We start from the raw sequence: 22,773 nt of genomic DNA on the forward strand, positions 1-22,773 counted from the left end.
GGAGTTCACAAATTAGTCAGGGGAAACTGGCTCTTAAACAGAATACGGGGGAAGCATAAGGTGCTAATGTGCAAAGGGCTGAGGTCAGGGAGAAGGCAAATAATAAAGAATATTAATAACTAAAACATACAGGGTAAAAAGAGGTGAGGCCACGATCGAATCTTGTAGGGTGACTAAAAGTTTGCTAGGCACACTAGATGGTGGGAACATGGCATTCAAGGAAAAGGAAAAAGCATGTGAAAAGGCACAGAGGCAGGGGCAGGCATGGCACGTTGGGGGAACTGCAAATAATTATACATAAGATAATGTGTAGAATAGTGTGCAGTTTTTAAGGGCCACTCTGGGTTCAGTATGGAGATTCAATTAGGAACAAGGACAAGAGTGAAGGCAGGAACATGTTAGAAAGAATATTTTTAAACCTTTTAGAAATGTTTAGCTAAAATATATATAAATGCATTTTAATCTGTAAACTTGTATTGATATTGACAAATTACCCACAAAAGTTACTCCCATAAGATAGACACACACCAGTGTATGAATGCTCACTTCTCCACATCTTAACAATGCATACTAAAATACTAAGGGAATCTACCCCAAATATGCTTCTCACCTTCCCTCCTATAAGCCTGAATTCTTTCTATATCTTTATTTATTGTCTTTTTCACTCATGCCTGAAAGTGTGAAGCACAATTTCTTTTTAAGTCCAGCTCACAATAATTGCAAGAAGTGTGTGTTTATTTCTGCATGTTTTCTTTTTAAAAAATATTTCAGAAATACAAGAGTGTAGATGATAATATAACAAATAACAATCTACTTACCACCAAGTTTTAGCTCTAAAGCTTCACAACAATAGTTGAAGCCCCTGTGTATTCTTCCTTGATCTCATTGCCCTTTATTCCTCCAGTCCTTATTCCCCAGAGGTCATCATCACCTGAATTTGTAATTTATCATCCACACACAGATTTTTATTCTTTTGTTACATATTCATGGATTGCATAATAATATCAGAGTGCTGTTCTGCCTTTAAAAAAACTTCATATAGGGCTTCCCTGGTGGCGCAGTCGTTGAGAGTCCACCTGCTGATGCAGGGGACACGGGTTCGTGCCCCGATCCGGGAAGATCCCACATGCTGCAGAGCGGCTGGGCCCGTGAGCCATGGCCGCTGAGCCTGCGCGTCCGGAGCCTGTGCTCCGCAACGGGAGAGGCCACAACAGTGAGAGGCCCGCGTACCGCAAAAACAAACAAACAAACGAAAGAAACCTTCATATAATTGGTAATATGTTGTACATATCTTTGTGCAGGTTGCAGTTTTCACTTAATCTTATGTTTGGGGAATATGTCCACTTGGGTGATAATGATGATGCAAATTGTTATGAGTTGTGGCAGGATTTACTACCTGTGCAGTGATTAGAAAGATGGTGAAGTCACTAGGCTCATTATGTGTCTAGAGATGTGCTGTCAAATAGGGTAGCTATTTGGCCACATGTGGCTTTTTACATTTAAATGCAAATTGAATGAAATTGAAAATCAGTTTTTCAGTTCCACTAGCCACATTTCAAGTGTTCAAAGCCACATGTGACTAAGGGCTACCATATAGGACAGCACAAATAAGAAACCTCTCCATCATCGCAGAAAGTTTCTATTATATACCAAATGGTGGGATTTCTATTATATCCCAACGTAACTCATTTGTTTCACTCCTACAAAAGACAGATGGGTCATGGAAAATGACAGCAAATCATCACAGATTTAATTCGGTGGCAGTATCAATTGCAGCTGAGATTTCAGATGTGTTGTGAATTCTGGAGCAAATCGACAACCCACAAAGTTTCTTTTCTCCAGTTCCCCACGATAAGTAAAATCAGAATAAGTTTGCATTTATAAGGAGTATTAATTTTACTGTCCATCCCTCAGGGCAATGCCAGATCCCTTGTTTTTTGTTGTGAGTTGTGATATATATATATGTGTGTGTATATATATATATACACACATATATATATATATATATATATATATATATATATATATATATATATATAAAATGTCTGCCATAAGGAGGGAGATTAAACTCTGTGGAAATTCTATGGAAAGTCAGGATATTACTTCTTAAGTGAGAGCAAGTTGTTGCACCTCACACTACTTATGATTAAGAAAGAGGCACAATAATTGGTGTGTCTCTTTGGATTTTGAAGACTGTGTACATTGATTTGTATCCTGCTACTTTACCAAATTCATTGATTAGCTCTAGTAGTTTTCTGGTGGCATCTTTAAGATTCTCTATGTACAGTATCATGTCATCTGCAAACAGTGACAGCTTTACTTCTTCTTTTCCGATTTGGATTAATTTCTTTTTCCAGAATCCTCTAATCTCTCCCTCTTTTCTGACTAGCTCCTTTCCTTTCAGTAAGAAACATGCTCAGGTCCACTGTCCCCTTCTGAAAATCAATATCCTCGACTGCACGGGTCTCCTCCTCCTCATCTGCCTCACAGTGTCAAACTGTGTGCTTCACTGTAGACTAATCCAGCTGGGCCCTTTCTGGGGACACTTCAGTATCAATATCCTTAGATATTTTTCTCTTTCATTGGTCAGATGGCCCACAGAATACTCCTCCAGCTGCCGGAATTTTAGGGTCAGAGTTGGAGAGGACTGGGGGTTTATAGCTTTCAGCGTGCATACCTCCACTTGAGCCCTCTGTTTTCAATATGAGACTCCAGCTGTTGTTCCAGCTGTTGGGAACTCCCAGTCCAGATTGTCTCTGCTTTACCCTCTGCAGAGAATATAACACTTCAGACTTCTGTCAGGGCAGGGAAGGGCCAGACACTCAGTGCAGGCAGGCATCAACTACAGAAAGGGATTTTGAAAAGAATCTACTTCTTACTTTTCAAAAACCCTCATTAGTTTGGTACCCACTCCCCCTTCACCTCCCCTTTCAGAGTTACCTGTTGCAACCTTTGAAGATTCTTGTGAGGAGTAAAGGGGAGTTAGTAAATCAGGTTGTTTTCTGGCTTTTCCCACGAAGGGCTTACAATTCCTAGTTTGTGGACTTCTTAGTTGTCTCTTTTCCTGCTCTTCTAATCTTTTCAAATATCGTTTTATAGTAGTTTCAGTGGGGTTTTGGAAGGTGGTGAAGTTAGATGTGGAAGTATCATTGCAGGCATGGATGTCTCCCTGCCTGCCTCATTCACCCTACACATCTTTGTTATCAAGCCACTCTCCCTAAAACACTCCAGAATCAGCTTTTCTCATCAGGCTCTCTGATCTCTTCTATGACCTTTCTGCTCTTTCAGCTCTCAGCCCCCGGACCACCTACCCAAAACCAACTTCCTATCCATAAAGGCCATGCTTGAGGTTCAGGTGCCTTGCCAGTAGTTCTGCAATTCACAACCTGTCTACTCTCTCTGACCCTTAGCATTCCACGTACTTTTCCAGCTCTGACTCCCATAACTTTGCTCTTTCTCTCTAAGTAGAATGCTGATTTCTATCAAACACAGAGGCTAACCCTGGTCTCTGCTGTTTGTTCAAATACTGATATTGGTGACAATGATAAACTACTAAGTACTGAGTGTTTATTATGTGCTGCTCACTATGGGAGACACTTTATACATATGGCCTCATTTCATTCTTTACCACAGGTTTATCAGATAGACGTCATTTTTTACCCCATTTTGCAGGTTAAGAAACAGAGGCTCAAGAAGAGAAAGTGGCTTCCCAAAATTTGCCAGGCTAGTAAGAGACTGAATAGTAATTTGCCAGGCTAGTAAGAGGCTGAATTCAAGCCAAGGTTGGTTCAAGTCCATGCTCTTCCTACAACACTATGCTGCCTCAGTCAAGGTATCAGAGAGGGAGCTAGAAAGCAGAAGGTGAGAGGACACTGAGGACCTGAATTGGAGGGAGTTAACCACCATCAATGGGGCAAAGGGTAGACCATAGATAATGATGGGGCTAATACAGAAAAGCCTTCACTGACTTCAAAGATGTGCATAGCATTGACCCTTGTGATCTTCACTTGTGCACACGATAAATTACCATGCTTACCCACCCACATAGAAAAAGTTAGAACACCACTATTAATCAATATAATACACACACACGGCTTAAGACCATGTATCACAATTGTAAGAGATGTTTGATTAGTTTTTTCGAGAAAGGAAGCTTGGATTCTGTTAATCAAGCTAAGACTTCATACTGTTTCATAGTCTGGCACAAAAACAGACACGACAGCGATGAGCCTGATCCATCAAGAAAGTGTGCAGTCATATTCTGCAAACTCAGTTTAGGGAATCAGGGAAGAATAATAGCAATATGGAAAAGATCTCCATTCAAGATATTACAGTAAGTTCATGCTGTGGCTAGCCTTGTGCTCCAAACACACAGCAATGACGGCAAAATATCAAAAGGTAAAATAAAAAAGGAATGGTCAACATACACACAAAAAGGATAATTGTCTCTGTGCTGAAGCAGCAGGCTTTTGCTGCACTGGAAGCAACAATGGTGTCTAAAAGAACTATGAGCAAGATGGAAGCTCACTGCTTAAAGCCAAGAAGCAGGATGAAATTACCCACCAACCCCTGAATGTAAATCAGGAAAAAAAGAGCTACTACCAAATCTCCCAGCATCTTTGGCTCTGGTGAGCTGCAACCTTGAAGAGGTGAGGACACAGACACAGGCTGACCTTACAACTAGGAGCTGAGCCGAGCCATCAGCTGGCTCTGTGAGTGGATCTTCAATATGCCCAAGAGCTTCCTGGGGCAGTGATGTGAATAGGTCCTGTAAGGTCCTTTTTTTTTTTTTGCGGTACGCGGGCCTCTCACTGTTGTGGCCTCTCCCGTTGCGGAGCACAGGCTCCGGACGCACAGGCTCAGCGGCCATGGCTCACGGGCCCAGCCGCTCCGCGGCATGTGGGATCTTCCCAGATCCCATGTGGGATCTTCCCAGGGCAGGAACCCGTGTCCCCTGCATCGGCAGGTGGACTTTCAACCACTGCGCCACCAGGGAAGCCCTGTAAGGTGCTTTTGATCTTAACAACTGACTGGTATTTTGCAAGATTGTGCTAAGAAGGAAATATGCTGAATAGGTTGATTGATTTCCTTCTAACATCAAGGTTCCACCTTTGAAAGAGGTAAAATTAGAGAAAGTGAAGAAAAGTTTTTAGAAAGTTGTGGGGGGGGGGTGTTTGTGGATGTTTGCAGAGTATTTGCAAAACAAATGTAGATATTCTCATGGTTCTTTTAAGATTTTTTGGGAAACACTGTAACAGTGGAGATGATTATTATCTATGATTGGTCAGCTAGACTGTGTAAGTATGGGAAAGGGGGGTAGGAATTAACATTTATTGAGCAATATGGCAAATTACTTTAAAGCATTGTCTCTGTGGCCAGACTGTGAAGGTTCTAATCCAAACTCTGACACTTATTTAGCTAAATAAGCCACTTAATCTCTCATTGCCTGTATTTGTTTATTTCTAAAATGGGGATAGGGTTGCTGTGGGTATTAAAAGCACTTAGAACTGTGTCTGGCACATAGCAAGCACTATGTAAGAGTTAGCTATTATTATTGGTCATTATTATGTGCCACAAACATCTTAGTTAATAATCAGAAATTTGTCACAAAACCCTGGAGGGTAGGTATTTTCCTTACTGTACCCATATAAGAAAACTTAAGCGATGAGAGGCCAAACAAAATCATAGAATGGCACAGCCCTTAGATGCTACTTAGTCCAAGGCCTTCATTTTAAACTGAAGAAGAGAAAACTGAAGAGCAAAATGCAGCTAGCAGCAAGAAGGAAGGACCAACAGTCATGATTTGTGTGGGACTTTCCCAGTTTTAAAACTATAAGTTCTGCAGCCCAGGAAACCCCTCTCAGTTTGCGCACACTTGAATGCTTGGTCTCTCTAGATGAAGGTGAACAAAATTCAGCACCAGTTAACTGCCAAACACAAAAAGACATACAGAGAATGTGATATTTTCTGGTGAGTTTGTTTGAAAAGAATTCATTAATTTATTTTCATTACAACAAATCCATATTATGAAATGATTATGTTAGGTGCTATAACACCATATTAGGTGCTGTGCTCTTGACTCTCTACTGATCCCATCCCACTATAGCAAAAGGTAAAAGTGACTCTACAGTGAGCTTGGTTGACACACACCCATGCTTACATTTTCAGGGACACCAGAAAGAGATGTGAAAAAGAAATCTCTCACATAGAAAGTTGTCGGTGACCATCATCAACACTCAAATAATTCCTTTTCCTCTTTCTTCCTCTGAGGAGAGTACACTGTAGAAAAGTATTGATTGAAAATTTAGGAACATGAGGATGAAATAATTAATGAATCAAGGTCCCAGAGAAGAGAGAAGGTAAAGGGAGTCCTTCAGTAAGGGATAACATTGATCTGTGTCCTTATCTCTCCAGGGCCATGAATATGTTCTTTCTTTGTCATAAAGCAATGCTGACCTCAGTTATAGTGTAATTTTCAAGGCTAATTTAGGTAAAACTTCTAAAAAGGTAAATATCCTGATGAAGACTAATGAATGGTAACATATTTTAAGCGTACATAATAGTACAAAGACAGTATGTTAAAATGTTGTTACTTTTTGTTGTTACTTTTCTATTCTAATTGCTAAAGGGTGTGCTCTTTAAGACGTGAACTTAATTATCAATCCTTTGACCTAAGAGGAAAACACACTTCATGGAAGACCCCTAAAGATTCCTATATAGTACAATTAAAATGCAGAAATATTTGAGAACATATTTTTGAGCACTGGATGGGTCAATAAAATAATGTATAAACTATTAAATGTGAACTAGGAACTTCCTGAAAACATCAGATTACGCTCTATTCTCTGTCAGAATACTGACTTTTCTTTGATTTGTGACTCCTAGCCTCACTAATAATGCTTTTTTCCTCTTGTGCACATCCTAGCCTAGACTGTCTTTCATCATTTTATAGCAGTCAACGTGGTTATTGTACAGCTTCGCTTTCAACGAAAGCCAAGGAAAATAAACCTCATACCTATCTCTCTGTCTCTCTCTATCTCTGTCTCCCTTTCCCTTTCTCTCTCTCCACATATAAAGGAAAGCCATTAAAAAAATAAAAGAAACAAGGTATTATACTTAACCCAGTCAAATCTTGGCAATTAACATGTATAATATTTTAAGATAGGGGAAAAAAAAGGAAAAAAACGATTAACAGAAATGGAGGAAAACAGATTGTATCCTAAATTCCATCAAAAGCCAAAATGCGTTTGGATAGTAATCTCCAGTTCTTTGGAGGCACATTATCGATTGTGATGAATTCCCTGAACAATCTTAGAGACTAACCCTCTGTACCCTCTGTTGTGTTTTGTGTGTATGCACACACGCATGTGCATGTGTGTGTGAATTACTATATGGAACCTCAGAAACGTCTAAAAACTTTCTGCAATTATCCCTCACGGAATTACAAAACTGATGGGTTTGTTTCACAGGAGCTATTGTGACTTCTTAGTTTTACTCCTCAAGAGATGACTTAGATAGAGATAACTCTTCTCACAAGATAAAACACTCTGTATTCAGTTCCCACCTTATCACTGAGCTCGTAATATGAAGCAATTCCTACAATATCTGTAGTTCTAGGAGACCACAGAGAAAAATTTAGGGTTCCAGTTAAACTCTTTAATCCATAGGCCTATGTAAAGGACTGTCCCAAGGTATCCTCTAGCACACTGGTTCTCAAAGTGTGGTCTAAAGACACCTTTAGAGCAGTCCATGAGATCCATTTAGTGGGTTTGTGTATTAAAAACAATTTTTAATAACAACATTAAGATGATATTGCCTTTTTCACTCGAATTATCTGATGAATGTACAGAAGACTTTTCCAGAAGCTACATGACATGTGATGATGTCATCTCTCTGACAGCTGATGGATGTGTGCCTTTTTGTCCTTAAATTTTAAACATTTCTAAGTTTTAATATCTAATACAATTAGTAGCAATAGATACGACCCACATCCAAGCACTCTTTGGGGTCCTCAATAACTTTTAAGAGTGATTAGGTGTCTTAAGACCAAAAATGTTGCAAATCTCTGCCCTATTAAGACTTTGTTATTTCTAGAATGCATTTCTTTTTAACAGATCCTGTTGAACAAATTTTTACCTAGTGACTATTATTGTTTCTCTATCAATGTGGTGATTATATTTCTGAGGCAGATTGACCACAATTACATCAAAGGGTCCAAAAACCAAATGAGTCCATGTTATAACTTGGGGAAGAAAGCTACCATACTAGATGGCTGACATTGGCTATCTCAGAAGCCTCTCTCCAAGGTTTTCCCTGTTAGAGAAAGGGGAGGCTTTTGTTTTGTGTGATGAGGTAAGGAGACAATTTGAAGTCGGTATTGACACAATATTATTCTGCTGATATGAATTCTGGTAGCCAGGTTGTCAGGTGTGTTCATAATACCAATGCTGTCAATTTTAAGCCTGAAGACCCAAGAGACGAGCAGTGTTTAATACATCATCCCTTGTTAAATAGCAGCCACAGAGTTGGCGGTAGCCAGTGAAGGATTCCCTGCCATGTAGGACGCGCCAGTTGTCTATAAATAGGACCTGTGAGTGGGAAAAAAAGAGAGAGAAAACACTCAGAACAAGGGCAGACCAAAGGAACCCTAAATCAGAAGATCATTTAAAATAAAAGCTTTAGGTTGTTCTCTGGTTACATTCAATGAGGTGTTTTTCTTTTGAGATTAAACAAACATTTGGAAACTAGGATGTACATAGCTCTGTAGTAGGCTAAATGGAAGTAACAAAGGTAACAGCAGGTTACAGGCCCTGAACTCTGAGGAGCTTTTTTTTTTTTTTTTTTTTTGCGGTACGCGGGCCTCTCACTGTTGTGGCCTCTCCCGTTGCGGAGCACAGGCTCCGGACGCGCAGGCTCAGCGGCCACGGCTCACGGGCCCAGCCGCTCCGCGGCATGTGGGATCCTCCCGGACCGGGGCACGAACCCGGGTCCCCTGCATCGGCAGGCGGACTCCCAACAACTGCGCCACCAGGGAAGCCCTGAGGAGCTTTTATTTCTTGATTAATTATTCTCTTATCAAAGCAAACCAGATCATTGGTTTCTTTTTTTTTTCTTTCTCCTTAATTGTTATTATATATGTTCTCAAAGAGTTAAACTATTTCATTATGTCTTATGCTAAGCTAGAGATATTCTTTATCCAGAGGAAATATCAAGAGCAAAAAAAAAAGGAATCATAAAGCCAGAAGGACCCTTAGCCCATAGGGACATGAGGATGAAATAATTAATGAATCAAGGTCCCAGGGAAGAGAGAAGGTAAAGGGAGTCCTTCAACCCCCTCATCATACAAATAGAGTCACTGAGTCAGTGGGGAGAGCCTGCTTCTGGGTCATTTAGTGAGTGAGTGGTAGGACCAGGGCCAGCACCCAGGACTCTTTTCTCTTTTTCCTTTGCAACATTTTGACTCACATATTCAATAAGTACTCATTCTTCACTGCTTCAGTATAACGAGCTTACTTGACATCTTTTGAGTTTGGCACCCACCCTGCCAGGCTTTAGTTTGACCCAAAACTCATTCTCAGGTTTCCTCAACTCTATTGTTAGAGTCCGGTGTGCTGTATACCAACGATGGACAACATCATAAGGTACAGTATTGATGACAGCCCGGTCATAGTTGTTGTACCTAAGGTGAAATTGTGAGAAAGAAAGATCTCCTCAAACACATGTTAAAGAAATCTGTTGCTTATTAAGCAATTTTACATAAGCTTTCCCTATACTTATTACTTGTCCCATGATGAGGTAACAATAATAATGTTCTCTCATGACTACAGGATTTTAGAGAAGAGCTCCACTGCCTGTTGACCATATTTTGTTTTCTTTTGGAAAATCTGAGGATAGGGGATAGAAGAAAGTTTTAGCTGGTTTCTACCATCTTAGAATATTATGTTTTATCTAAAGAACATTCCCTTGGCCAAATTTCATAGAAACACTGGGGAAAGATCTGAGCTTTCTCCTCACCAAGCTGAGGTTGGCAAGAGTTTGTACTAACAAAGCTTTCTTTTTAATAGGATGACTTACAACTTTTCAGGTGTTTTCCTTCGTGGGAGAAATCCTAGCTACAGCCTAGTAGAGAGTTTACCCAGGAATCTTCACTGATTCATTCATTCAACCCTAACATTTACATGAGTACTCGCTATGTGCTAGGTGGTGTGTCAGGCATTAAAGATATAATGGTGAACACAGCAGACATGATCCCAGACTTTGGGGATTTTAGATTCTATTGAGAAAGATAGATGATGAACAAGTAACAAATACATAACTAGTTACAGATGTTATGTAGAAAAAAATAGTGTTAAATGATAAAAAAAAATATTGGGAAGTCTATTTCAGAAGGATTGTTGAGAGAAGGACTTTTTTTTTTTTTTTAAAGAAGTGACATTTGAGCTGGTACTTGTATGACAAGAAACCAGCAATGTGACAAGCTGAGAGAAGAGTGTTCCAGGCAGAGAACAGCAAGTACAAAGTCTTAGGGTGGAAAGTAGTTTTATGTTTGCAGACAAGTGAGAAGGCCATGTGGCTGGAGCTGAGTAACCAAGGGGAATAATGGTAAGAAGTGAAGTGGAGGAGGGTAGCCATGGGCCAGATCATGTATAGCTCTGTAGGCTATGGTGAGGACTTTGGATTTTATTCTAAGTACTGTGGGAAGCCACTGAAAAAGGTTTCCTAAGATATTGGATTTCTTTTTTACCTAAGGCAAATTAATTTTTTTTTACTGAAGTACACTATATATACAGAAAAGTACACAGATCATAAGCTTGATGAATTTTCACGATGTGAACACATCCATTTCACTAGCACCCAGGTCAATATATAGATAATTACCTGAACCCCAGAACATTCCCTGTCCCCCTTTCCCATATTGTCTCTCCCCTCACCCAAGGATAACTACCATCATGACTTCTGTCAGCAAAGATTAGTTTTGCTTATTTATAAAACTTTATATAAATGGAATACTGCAGTATGTACTCTTTTGTGCCTGGCTTCTTTCATTTAACATTATATTTAGGAGATTTATCATCATTGTGCTATATGGCAATAGTTCATTCATCCTTCAAGTTGAATAGAATTCTATTGTGGGACTATACCACCACAATTTATTCATCCATTCTGTTGATGGACATTTGAGTCATTTCTGGTTTCTAACTATTACAAATAGTGCTGGAGGTTCTGGTCCATGAAGGAAATATAGGAGGCTCCTGAACTCACCTCCTCCCATGGACACAGCAAATCTACAGTTACACAGGGAACAATTCTCTATGAAGAAATCTAGAAACTAACTGAGCGACTCCTACACATTGGGTGAATGAGAATGTATAAGAAGGGCTGAGACAATCTTGCCATGGCCCTACCCCTGATTCAGTGACATATAAACATATAATCATGTAGAAACTCACAACTCCCAGCTTCTCCTGAGGATTGAAGGGTTTGAACCCAACATCTAGTGTCCCAACTTTTAAGACTTCCACCTGAGGGATGGGTCCCCAAAACACATAGCTTTGAAAGAAAATGGGGCTTGCAATCATGAGACCCAACAGACTATACCAAACAAAGAAACACTTCTTCATAGGTCTGTGAGGACTTATTGTGGCTATCCCCCCAAGGCCTACCACAGAGACAGCAGACATAAACACTCATATCCCAAACTTTCCCTAAAAGAGGTCTATTTGCATACCTTAAAAGCTGCTGCCTGAGGGTCAGGCTTCTAATTTAGCACACAGCTATGGACAGACTGTGATCCTCCCTGGAGATGGGAAAGGCCAGTGGGCACCATCTTCACATTCTTCCTCTGGGCCCACTCCAGGTCACCAGTGTCTCCCTGGAATGAGCTTGTATACATGTTTGGTAACCTGGTTTTTGTGACTGCTGCACAGGGGACACCCTCCTTGATCACATGGCTCTGGTAGCCAGTGGGGTTTGAGTTACAGAATCCACAGGACTGTAGCAAACAAAGAAACACTTCTTAACTGGCTATCTCTTCATGGCTTAGTGCAAAGAGGCCAAGCAGAAGCCCTCAGCTCCCAGTCTTTCCCTGAAAGAGGTCTACTTGTATACTTTAAAAACTGCTGTCTGAGGCTTCCAATCAGCCTGCATCTGTGCTGACTGAGATCCTTCCCTTTGGGACACTGACAGGTCTTGACATACCCTCGACTACTAGGAGCCACTAAAAACAAAGAAGGCACCTTAGACAATCACAAAGGTTTGAGAGACAATCAAGAGGTAGAGCTGGGCTGAACAATAAGGTTCATCTCCTACATGAGACCACTCTGTCAAAACTGAGAGAAGTGTGAAAAGCCACAGAGAATCAAGGAAAATGAAGAAACAGAGGAATATGTTATAAACAAAAGAACAGCTAAAACTCCAGAAACAGACCTTAATGAAACTGAGATTAAATGATTTATCTGATAAAGAGTTCAAAATAATGGTCAAAAGATTCACACCAGGTTAAGAGAACAATGCATGACAAAGTGAGAATTTAAACAAAAAGACAGAAAATATTTTAAAAAAATGTATCAAACAGAAAGCACAGAGTTTAACCCTGGGCCATTTGGGTTCACAGTTAATAGCTGAGTGTTAAATGACCTTTAACAGATTCTGATTTTAATAACAAAATTTGATATATATTTCATTTAGTGTAGGATGTCAATGTTTACAAAACAGACATACTGTATGTAGTATTACAAACATGCTGCTATTAAACTGTGACTTTCTCAACAACAAACAAAAAAGAAAGCACAGAGTTGAAAAATATAGTAACTGAACTGAAAAGGTCAACAGATGGATTCAATAGCAGAATAGATAAAGTGGAAGAATGGAACAGTGAACTCCAAGACAGGAAATTGGAATATCCAATCAGAGGAGAAAAAAAAAGAATTAAAAAGAGTGAAGATAGCTTTAGGGAATTATGGGACTCAATCAAGCAGACCAATATTTGCATTATAGGGGTCCCAGAATGAGAAAAGAGACAGGGTCAGAAAGCTTATTAAAAAAAAATAACAATGGCTGAAATCTTCCCTAATCTAGAGAAAGAAACAGACATCCAAATCTAGGAATCCCAGGGATTCCCAAGAAGGTAAATCCAGAGACCCGCACTGAGACACAATATAATTAAAATGCCAAAAGTTAAAGACAGAGAGAATCTTAAAAGAAGTAAGAGAAAAACAACTTGTTACATACAAGAGAACCCTCATAAAACTATCAGTAGATTTTTCAGCAGAAACTTTTCAGGCCAGAAGGGAGTGACATGACATATTCAAAGTGCTGAAAAAAAAATCCTCCAATCAAGAATACTCTACCCAGCAAAACTGTCATCCAGAATTGAAGAAGAGATACAGAGTTTTCCAGACATGCAAAAGTTAAAGGAGTTCATCACTACTAGACTGGCCTTACAAAAAATGTTAAAGGGACTTCTACAATATAAGCTGAAAAGAAACGGTGCTAATTAGGAACAACAAAACGTATGAAAGTATAAATCTCACTGGTAAAGGTAAATACATAATTAAATTCAGAATACTCTAATGTTGTAATGGTGGTGGGTAATCACTTATAAATTCAGTATGAAGGTTAAAAGACAAAAGTAGTAAAAATGACTATAACTACAATAATTTGTTAATGGTTACACAAGGTAAAAAGATGTAAACTGTGATGTCAAAAACATAAAACACAGGGGAGAAAGTAAAAATACAGAGCTTTAGTGTGCTTGAACTTAAGTGTTAGCTTAAAATAGACTGTTATAAATATAACATGTTTTAGATAAACCTCATGGTAACCACAAAGGAAAACCTATAATGGATACATGAGACAAGGGAAAAGAAATCTAAGCATAACACCTACAGAAAATCATCAAACCACAAAGGAAGAGACAAAGAGAAGAAGAAAGGAACAAAGGAATTACAAAATAGCCAGAAAACAAATAACAAAATGGCAATAATAAGACCGTATCTATGACTAATTATTTTATTTTTTAATATTTATATTTATTTATTTATTTAATTTTTGGCTGTGTTGGATCTTAGTTGCAGCATGTGGGATCTTTGTTGTGGCACATGGGATCTTTTGCTGCAGTGTACAGGCTTCTCTCTAGTTGTGGCGTGCAGGTTTTCTCTCTCTAGTTGTGGTGCATGGGCTCCAGAGCACGTGGACTCTGTAGTTGTGGCATGTGGGCGTTTACTTGCCCCGTGGCATGTGGGATCTTAGTTCCCTGACCAGGGATTGAACCGGTGTCCCCTGCATTGGAAGGTGGATTCTTTACCAGTGGACCACCAGGGAAGTCCCTATCACTAATTATTTTACATGAAATGGACTAAACTTTTCAATCAAAAGACATAGAGTGGCTGGAATGGATTGAAAAATAAGACCCATCTATATGCTGCCTACAAGAGACTCACTTCAGCTTCAAGGACATACACAGACTGAAAGTAAAGGGATGGAAAAAGATGTTGCATGCAAATGGAAACCAAAAGAAAGCAAAGGTAGCTAAACTTATATCAGACAAAATAGACTTTAAGCCAAAGACTAATTAGAGACAAAGAAGATTATAATTTCATGATAATGAGGTCAATCCAAAAAGAGGATATAAGATTTGTAAATATTTATGCACTGAATTTAATAGCACCTAACACGTAAAGCAAACATTAACAGACATAAAGGGAGAAATTGACAGTAACACAATAACAGTAGGGAAGTTTATCAACACCATACTTACTTCAATGGACAGATCATCCAGACAGAAAATCAATAAGGAAACAGTGGCCTTAAATGATACATTAGACCAAATGGACTTTATATATATATATATATATATAAAACATCCAAAAGCAGCATAATACACATTTTTTCCAAGTGCATATGGAATATTCTCCAAGACAAATCACATGCTAGGCCACAAAACAGGTCTCAACAAATTTAAGAGGATAGAAATGATATCAAACTACTTTTCCCAATTACAATGGTATGAATCTAGAAATCAATTACAAGGAGAAAACTAGAAAGTCCACAAATATGTGAAGATTAAACAACATGTTACTGAACAACCAATGGGTCAAAGAAGAAATCAAAAGAGAAATAAAAAATATCTTAAGACAAATGAAAATGGAAATATAACACACCAAAACTTATGGGATGCAGCAAAAGCAGCTCTAAGAGGGAAGTTCATGGCAATAAACACCTACACTAAGAAATAAGGAAGATCTCAAATAAACAATGTAACGTTACATCTCATGGAATAAAGCCCAAAGTTAGTAGAAGGAAGAAAATAACAAAGATCAGAGCAGAAATAAATGAAACAGAGACGAATAAGACAAAAGAAAAGATCAATGAAACTAAAAGCTGTTTTTTTAAAGAAGATAAACAAAATAGACAAGACCTATAACTAGATTTACCAAGAAAAGAGAGGACTCAAATAAAATTATAAATGAAAGGGGAGATATTATAACTGATAGCACAGAAATACAAATGACAATAAGAGACTACTATGAATAATTATACATCAACAACTTGGGCAACCTAGAAGGAATGGATAAAAATTCCTAGTAGCATACAACCAACCAAGACTGAATCATGAAGAAATAGAAAATCTGAACAGACCAATTACTAGTAAGGAGATTAAATCAGTAATCAAAAACCTCCCAACAAAGAAAAGTCTATGACCTGATGGCTTCACTGGTGAATTCCACCAAATATTTGAAGACAAATTAATACCATCCTTCTCAAAATCTTCCAAAAATTTGAAGAGGAGGAACACTTCCAAACTCATTTAATGAGGCCATCATTATGCTGATACCAAAACCGATAAGGACATTACAAGAAAAGAAAACTATAGGCCAAGATCATGGATGAATATAGAAGCAAATATCTTCAAAATATATTAGCAAAGCAAATTCAACAGTCCATTAAAAGGATCATACACCATGATCAAGTGGGATTCATTCCAGGGATGCAAGAATGGTTCAACATCTATAAATTAATATGATATACCACATTAACAAAATGAAGGCTAAAAATCATGATCATCTCAATAAATGCAGAAAAAGCATTTGACAAAATCCAACATCCATTCAGGATAATAACTCTTAACAAAGTGAGTATAGAGGGAATATACCTAGACATAACAAAGGCCATATATGACAAACCTACAGCCAACATCATACTCAACTCTGAAAAGCTGAAAGCATTTCCTCTAAGATCGGGAACAAGACAAGGATGCCCACTCTCACCACTTTCATTTAACATAGTACTAGAAGTCCTAGGCACAGAAATCAGACAATAAAAAGAAATAAAAGGAATGCAAATTGAAAAGGAAGAAGTAAAGCTGTCTATATTTGCAGACTATGTGATATTATATATAGAAACCCTAAAGACTACACCAAAGAACTGTTAGAATTAATAAACAAATTAAACTGCAAAATATAAAATCAACATGCAGAAATCAGTTTCATTTCTATGCCCTAAAAACAAACTATCAGAAAGGGAAATTAAGATAACAATCCCATTTACAATTGTATCAAAAAGAATAAAATACCTAGGAATAAATCTAACCAAGGAGGTGAAAGATCTGTACACTGAAACCTATAAGACATTGATGAAAGAAATTGAAGATGACACAAATAAATGGAAAGATATTCCATGCTTATGGAATAATATTGTTAACATGTTCATAATACCCAAAGCAATCTACAGATCTAATGTAATCCCTATCAGGATTCCAATGGCATTTTCCAGAAAAATAGAAAGAGCAATTTTAAAATTTGTGTGGAACTACAAAAGATCCAGAATAGCGAAAACATCTTGAGAAAGAGGAACAAAGCTGGAGGCAGCAAACTTTCTGATTTCAAACTATATTACAAAGCAATCATATCAAAACAGTATGGTTTTGATACTCATATAAAACCACACACATAGACCAATGGAACAGAATTCAGAGTCCAGAAATAAGCCCATGCATATATATGGTCAACTAATATTTGACAAGGGAAGCAAGAATCCTCAATGGGGAAAGAAGTTTCTTCAATAAATGGTGTTGAGAAAACTGGACAGCCACATGCAAAACAACTGAACTGGTCTCCTATCTTACACCATACATAAATATCAATTCAGAATGGATTAAAGACTTGAATGTAAGACCTGACACCATAAAACTCCTATAAGAAAATATAGGGTGTATGCTCCTTCACATTGGTTTTGGTGATGATTTTTTGTTTTGACAAATAAAGCAAAGGTGACAAAATAAAAAATAAAGAAATGAGACTACCTCAAACTAAAAAGCTTCCCCACAGCAAAGGAAATCATCAACAAAATGAAAATGCCACTTACAGAATAGGAGAAAATATTTGCAAATCATATATCTGATAAGGGGTTAATATGCAAAAAATATATAGAACTCATACAACTCAATGGTAAAAAACCCCCAAAAAACAAACCCTTAAAAAGTGGGAAGAGGACTTGAATTAAAAAGTGGGAAGAGGACTTGAATAGACATTTTTTCCAAAGACATATAAATGGACAACAGGTACATGAAAATGTGCTCAACATCAGTAATCATCAGAGAAATGCAAATCATAACCACAATGAGATATATCCTCACACCTATCAGAATGGTTATTATCAAAAAGACAAGAGATAACAATTGTTGGTGAGGATGTGGAAAAAAGGAAACCCTTGTACACTGTTGGTGGGAATGTAAATTGGTGTAGCTACTATCGAAAACAGTATGGAGGTCCCTCAAAAACTGAAGAATAGAACTACCATGTGATCCAGAAATTCCACTTTTGGTCATGTATCTGAAGGAAGTGAAATCACTATCTCAAAGAGATACCTGCACCCCCATGTTAAATGTAGCATTATTTCTGATAGCCAAGACATGGAAATAACCTATGTAACCATGACAGATGAATGGATAAAGAAGATGTGGTAATACACACACACACACACACACACACACACACACACACACACACACACACTGGAATATTACTCAGCCATAAAAAGAATGAAATATTGCCATTTGTGACAACATGGATGGACCTTGAGGGTATTACGCTAAGTGAAATAAGTCAGACAGAGAAAGACAAATACTGTATGATTCCACTTATATGTGGAATAAAAAAACTGAACTCATAGAAACAGAACAGATTGGTGGTTGCCAGAGATGGGGTTGTGGGGTGGGTGAAATGGGTGAAGGTGCTCAAAAGGTACAAACTCCTTGTTAAAAGATAAGGCCTAATGTACACTATGGTGACTAATTAGTTAATAAGACTGCATTGTATATTTGAAAGTTGCTAATAGAGTAGATCTTAAAAGTTCTTATCACAAGAAATAAAAAATCTGTAACTAAGTGGTAATAGATTTTAACTATTGTGGTAATCATGTCACAACATGTATATATATCAATCAACACATTATGTGTATACCTTAATCTAATACCAATGCTGTATGTCAATTATAGTTCAATAAAACTGGAAAAAGAAAACAAATAGTGCTGATATGAACGTTCTATTACTTGTCTTTTGGTGAATATATATATATATTCATCTATGTTTGATATAAATTTAAGAATGGAATTGCTGGGTTATAGGGTATGTATATGCTCAGCTTTAATAGATACTGCCAAAGCTATTCTTTTTTTTTTTTTTTTTTTTGCGGTACGCGGGCCTCTCACTGTTGTGGCCTCTCCCGTTGCGGAGCACAGGCTCCGGACGCGCAGGCTCAGCGGCCATGGCTCACGGGCCCAGCCGCTCTGCAGCATGTGGGATCTTCCCGGATCGGGGCACGAACCCGTGTCCCCTGCATCAGCAGGCGGACTCTCAACCACTGTGCCACCAGGGAAGCCCCAAAGCTATTCTTTTAAAAGAGAAAAAACATTTAATGGTACCTTTTTTGGACATCATACAGTATTCATTAGTGTTAAATAGTACATGGCACAATCAGAGCCAATACCCTTAGTTTTCTCACATATAAAAATGAGCATAACAACATCTGCTTAGCTGACCTCATAGAGCTATTGTGAAAATCAAATGAAAGAATGCATATAATAGTCCTTCATCCCAGGCTTCAAGGAGCCATGCGCACAGGGAAAAATGGGTGAGGAAGCATAGTTTTCACCAGGGTCTTGACACTCACTGTCACTTCCAGAAGCCCTCAGTGCTGTGTTAGGCACTTGGCCAAATATTATTTCATTTAATCCTTTCATCACCCCAGAAGGGAAGGTGGTATTAGCCTCCTTTCACATGTGCAGCAACTGAAACTTAGGTTAAACCTGCCACAGAGTTTATAAATAGCAGAGTGGTTTTGAAATCAGGTCTCCATAATACTTTAACTCATTGTTAGTACCAGAGAGCAGAACAATGATCTAATTCTTGTGTATGCTGGTTCATGAGGTCAACTTTTTACACATCATGATTGTGATCTCTTGACTTCAAATAGAGATTTGAAGTTTGTAAGTGTTTTCATATACACAATCTCACTGACCCTCTATCTGATAACCCTGTGAGGTAAGTAGCACAGCTATTAATTATTATCTTACTTTATAGATAAGGAACATAAAGATAAGATTTGTCCAAGGTCACATGAGATCTAGTATTCACTATTTATATTATATTAGATGATGTTGTTTTCTAAGGCTGATAGCAAGAAGCAGCAGGAAAAGTTTATTACAGATTAGTAAAATGGATTTGCAATTTTTTTAATATTTAGAATAAGATGACTTCTGGACTTTTGCTCAAAGTGATGTCATTATATTATTGCAAAATTTTTCTGTTTGTTTTTTTTCTGCTTTGATATGATGCAAGAAAGCCCTGGAAGTAGAGGAAAGAAAATAAAGCAGACAGTTATCTGACAAGAATATCTAGGGAGTCCTAATGAAACTATTCCTCTTATTAGTTGACAGAAAATTAAAGATTTTCCAAGTACAGAGAGCTCAGTGATTGAATGGAAGATGCATTTGATGGGCATTGTACTCTGACAGATCACTGTTACAATCCCAGTTCAGATGTGTGACCTTAGAGAAACTATTTGATCACTTTGAGCCTCAATTTCCCCATCAGAAAACTGAGAATAATAATAACTTCCTTATACGGTTATTAGGATTATATGAAGTATTATATATTATGAACTAACACCGTGCTTGACACATAGGTGGTCAATAATGTTAGCTAAAATAAACACTAGTTAGCTATCTCAAGCCACAAAAATGAGCCCTAGAAACCATGGAAGTCTTCACAGTAAGTTATACTCAGACTTGGAGGACAGGGTTAGACTAAGCTTTGAATAATAACGGCTGAAGAATAGGTAAGTAGTTGTACCAAAATATTTGCATTTTAATACCTCTTGCTCTAAAATGTTTTAATAAGGTTTAAAATGTGAATAGGTATTGCACCTATTATAATGTCTCATTTATAGAAAAAGCTTACTTATATACAGAGCATGCCATATATATATAGCTGTGCCATGCAGCTTGCAGAATCTTAGTTCCCCAACAAGGGACTGAACCCAGGCTGTGGCAGTGAAAGCGTGGAGTCCTAACCACTGAACTGCCAGGGAATGCCTAAGCATGCTATGTTTTTATTTATTAAAAAATATTGAGCACTGTGTTCTGCTTCTGATAATGGCTAAGTAAACTCCTATTACATCAACCTGTTCCTCTCATAGGTGGCAATTTAAAACTCTGGACAAAATACAAAAACCAACTATCCAAAGGTACTGTAGAGGCAGATATTGGAGGGGAGGAAAGAAACTGTACTGGGTGAGTTTCCCATTTTCATGGCATCTAGCCTGAGGGTATGCTACAGCCTTTACCATACAGGGCAGTTAAAACCCCAAAAGAAATCTCTCAGTCTTTCTGTCCTGAAGAACCAAACGACAGAGTTTGGGGAATCAACTGCCACCAGAAGGTGAAGAGGAAATCCTGGAAAGGAGAGAATCAGAGAAGAGGAGCACAAAACTTTATAAGCTCTACCCAAATATGTGGATTGCCCCTGAATTTCACAAGTGCAAGAGAAACTCCCAGCATTACATCTAGAGCTAAAATAATTGAAGTTTGAACTATCAAAGAACGGAGTTTGAAATCTGAGCACAATTAAATTGATTGCCTACTAAAAAAACCCCAAATCAACATTCTTTAGAGAAATATAATCTAGAGTCCTAATAACATAATATTCACATTCTTCAGAATTCAATTCAATATTATTCAATGTAACAAGGACCAGGAATGTGACCTATTATCAAAGGAAAAAGACAATCAAATAAGGTCAGCCCTTATATATCTCAGATGTTGGAATTATCAGACATTTTTTTTTTGCGGTACGCGGGCCTCTCACTGTTGTGGCCTCTCCCGTTGCGGAGCACAGGCTCCAGACGTGCAGGCTCAGTGGTCATGGCTCACGGGCCCAGCCACTCTGCGGCATGCGGGACCTTCCCGGACTGGGGCACGAACCCGTGTCCCTTGCATCGGCAGGCAGACTCCCAACCACTGCACCACCAGGGAAGCCCCAGACAACATTTTTAAAGCACCTATTTTCACTACATGCACTGAGGTAAAGAAAAATATGCTTGTAATGAAGGGATAGAAACTCTCAGCCAAAAATAAAAGAAACTATAAAAAAGAACCACATGTAAATTTTAGAACTGAATAATACAACATCTGAATTAAAACATTTACTACATGGACTTAACAACAGAATGATGCTGACAGATAAGAGTCTGTGAATTTGAAAACTGGCTAATTTCATTTGATCTATCTGAAGAAAAGATTTAAAAACTTTTGGAAAGAAAATGAATAAAACATCAGGGACCTGTGGGACAATATCAAAAGGTCTGACATGTGTGTAACTGGAGTTCCAGAAAAAAAGAGAAAAGGGGGCAGAAAAATTTTTTGAAGAAATAATGACCAAAATTTGGTGAAATACATAAATTTACAGATTCAAGATGCTCAGAGAATTCCCATTTGGAAGAAAATAAAGAGAACCACAGCTAGGAATATCACAGACAAATTGCTGCAAACCAAACATAAAATCTTGAAAGCTCCCAGAAAAAATGTTTACATGGTGCATAAATTAAGGTATAATTCAAAACATGTATTAAAATAATCCATAAGAAGGTAGGTAAGGAGGAACAGAAAAAAAATGATCAGGCAAAAAGAAAACAAAAGACTAAAAATAATATATATATAATATATTTGGTTGATTATCAATAAGGGTGCAAAGACCATTCAATAGGGGAAAGGATATAATCTCTTCAACAACAGTGTTGGGACAACTGAACACCCACAAGGAAAAGAACAATGTTGGACCCTTAATTCACACCATAAACAAAAATTAACTAAAAAATGGATCAGAGAGCTAAATGTAAGAGCTAAAACTATAAAACTCTTTGAATAGATCACAGGAGTAAATCTTCATGACGTTAGTTTAGGCAAAGCCTTCTTAGATACAAGACAGAAAAACACAAGCAATGAAAAAATAGGTAATTTGGATATCATCAAAATTTAAAACTCTAGCACAACCAAAGAACACAGGGGAGTAAAAAGACAAGCCACATGCTGGGAGAAAAATAATTGTAAATGACATATCCAATAAGGAACTTGTAGCCAGAATATTTAAAGAACTCATAAAACTTACCAACAAGAATTCAAATGATTTACATTTCCCTGATGATTAGTGATGTTGAACATTTCCTGTGCCTGCTGGCCATCTGTATGTCTTCTTTGGAAAAATGTCTACTCAGGTA

General features: G+C 37.9%; 1 protein-coding gene across 2 annotated transcripts in view; it reads right to left on the reverse strand.

Moving 5' to 3' along the window:
- Positions 1–5,980: 5,980 nt before the first annotated feature.
- The window catches only part of TMLHE (trimethyllysine hydroxylase, epsilon), a 68,302-nt gene continuing 51,509 nt past the window's right edge, over positions 5,981–22,773 (reverse strand). For both annotated transcript variants that reach the window (XM_082864657.1, XM_082864656.1), the window contains 2 exons: positions 9,541–9,679; positions 5,981–8,588 (listed from right to left, as the gene is read on the reverse strand). In XM_082864657.1, coding sequence (XP_082720783.1) covers positions 8,457–8,588; positions 9,541–9,679 — 271 coding nt within the window. In that variant the 3' untranslated portion in view covers positions 5,981–8,456. The remainder of the gene's footprint in view (positions 8,589–9,540; positions 9,680–22,773) is intronic.

This window comes from Leucopleurus acutus (assembly GCF_964270905.1).
Source record: "Leucopleurus acutus genome assembly, chromosome: X".
NCBI lineage: Eukaryota > Metazoa > Chordata > Mammalia > Artiodactyla > Delphinidae > Leucopleurus > Leucopleurus acutus.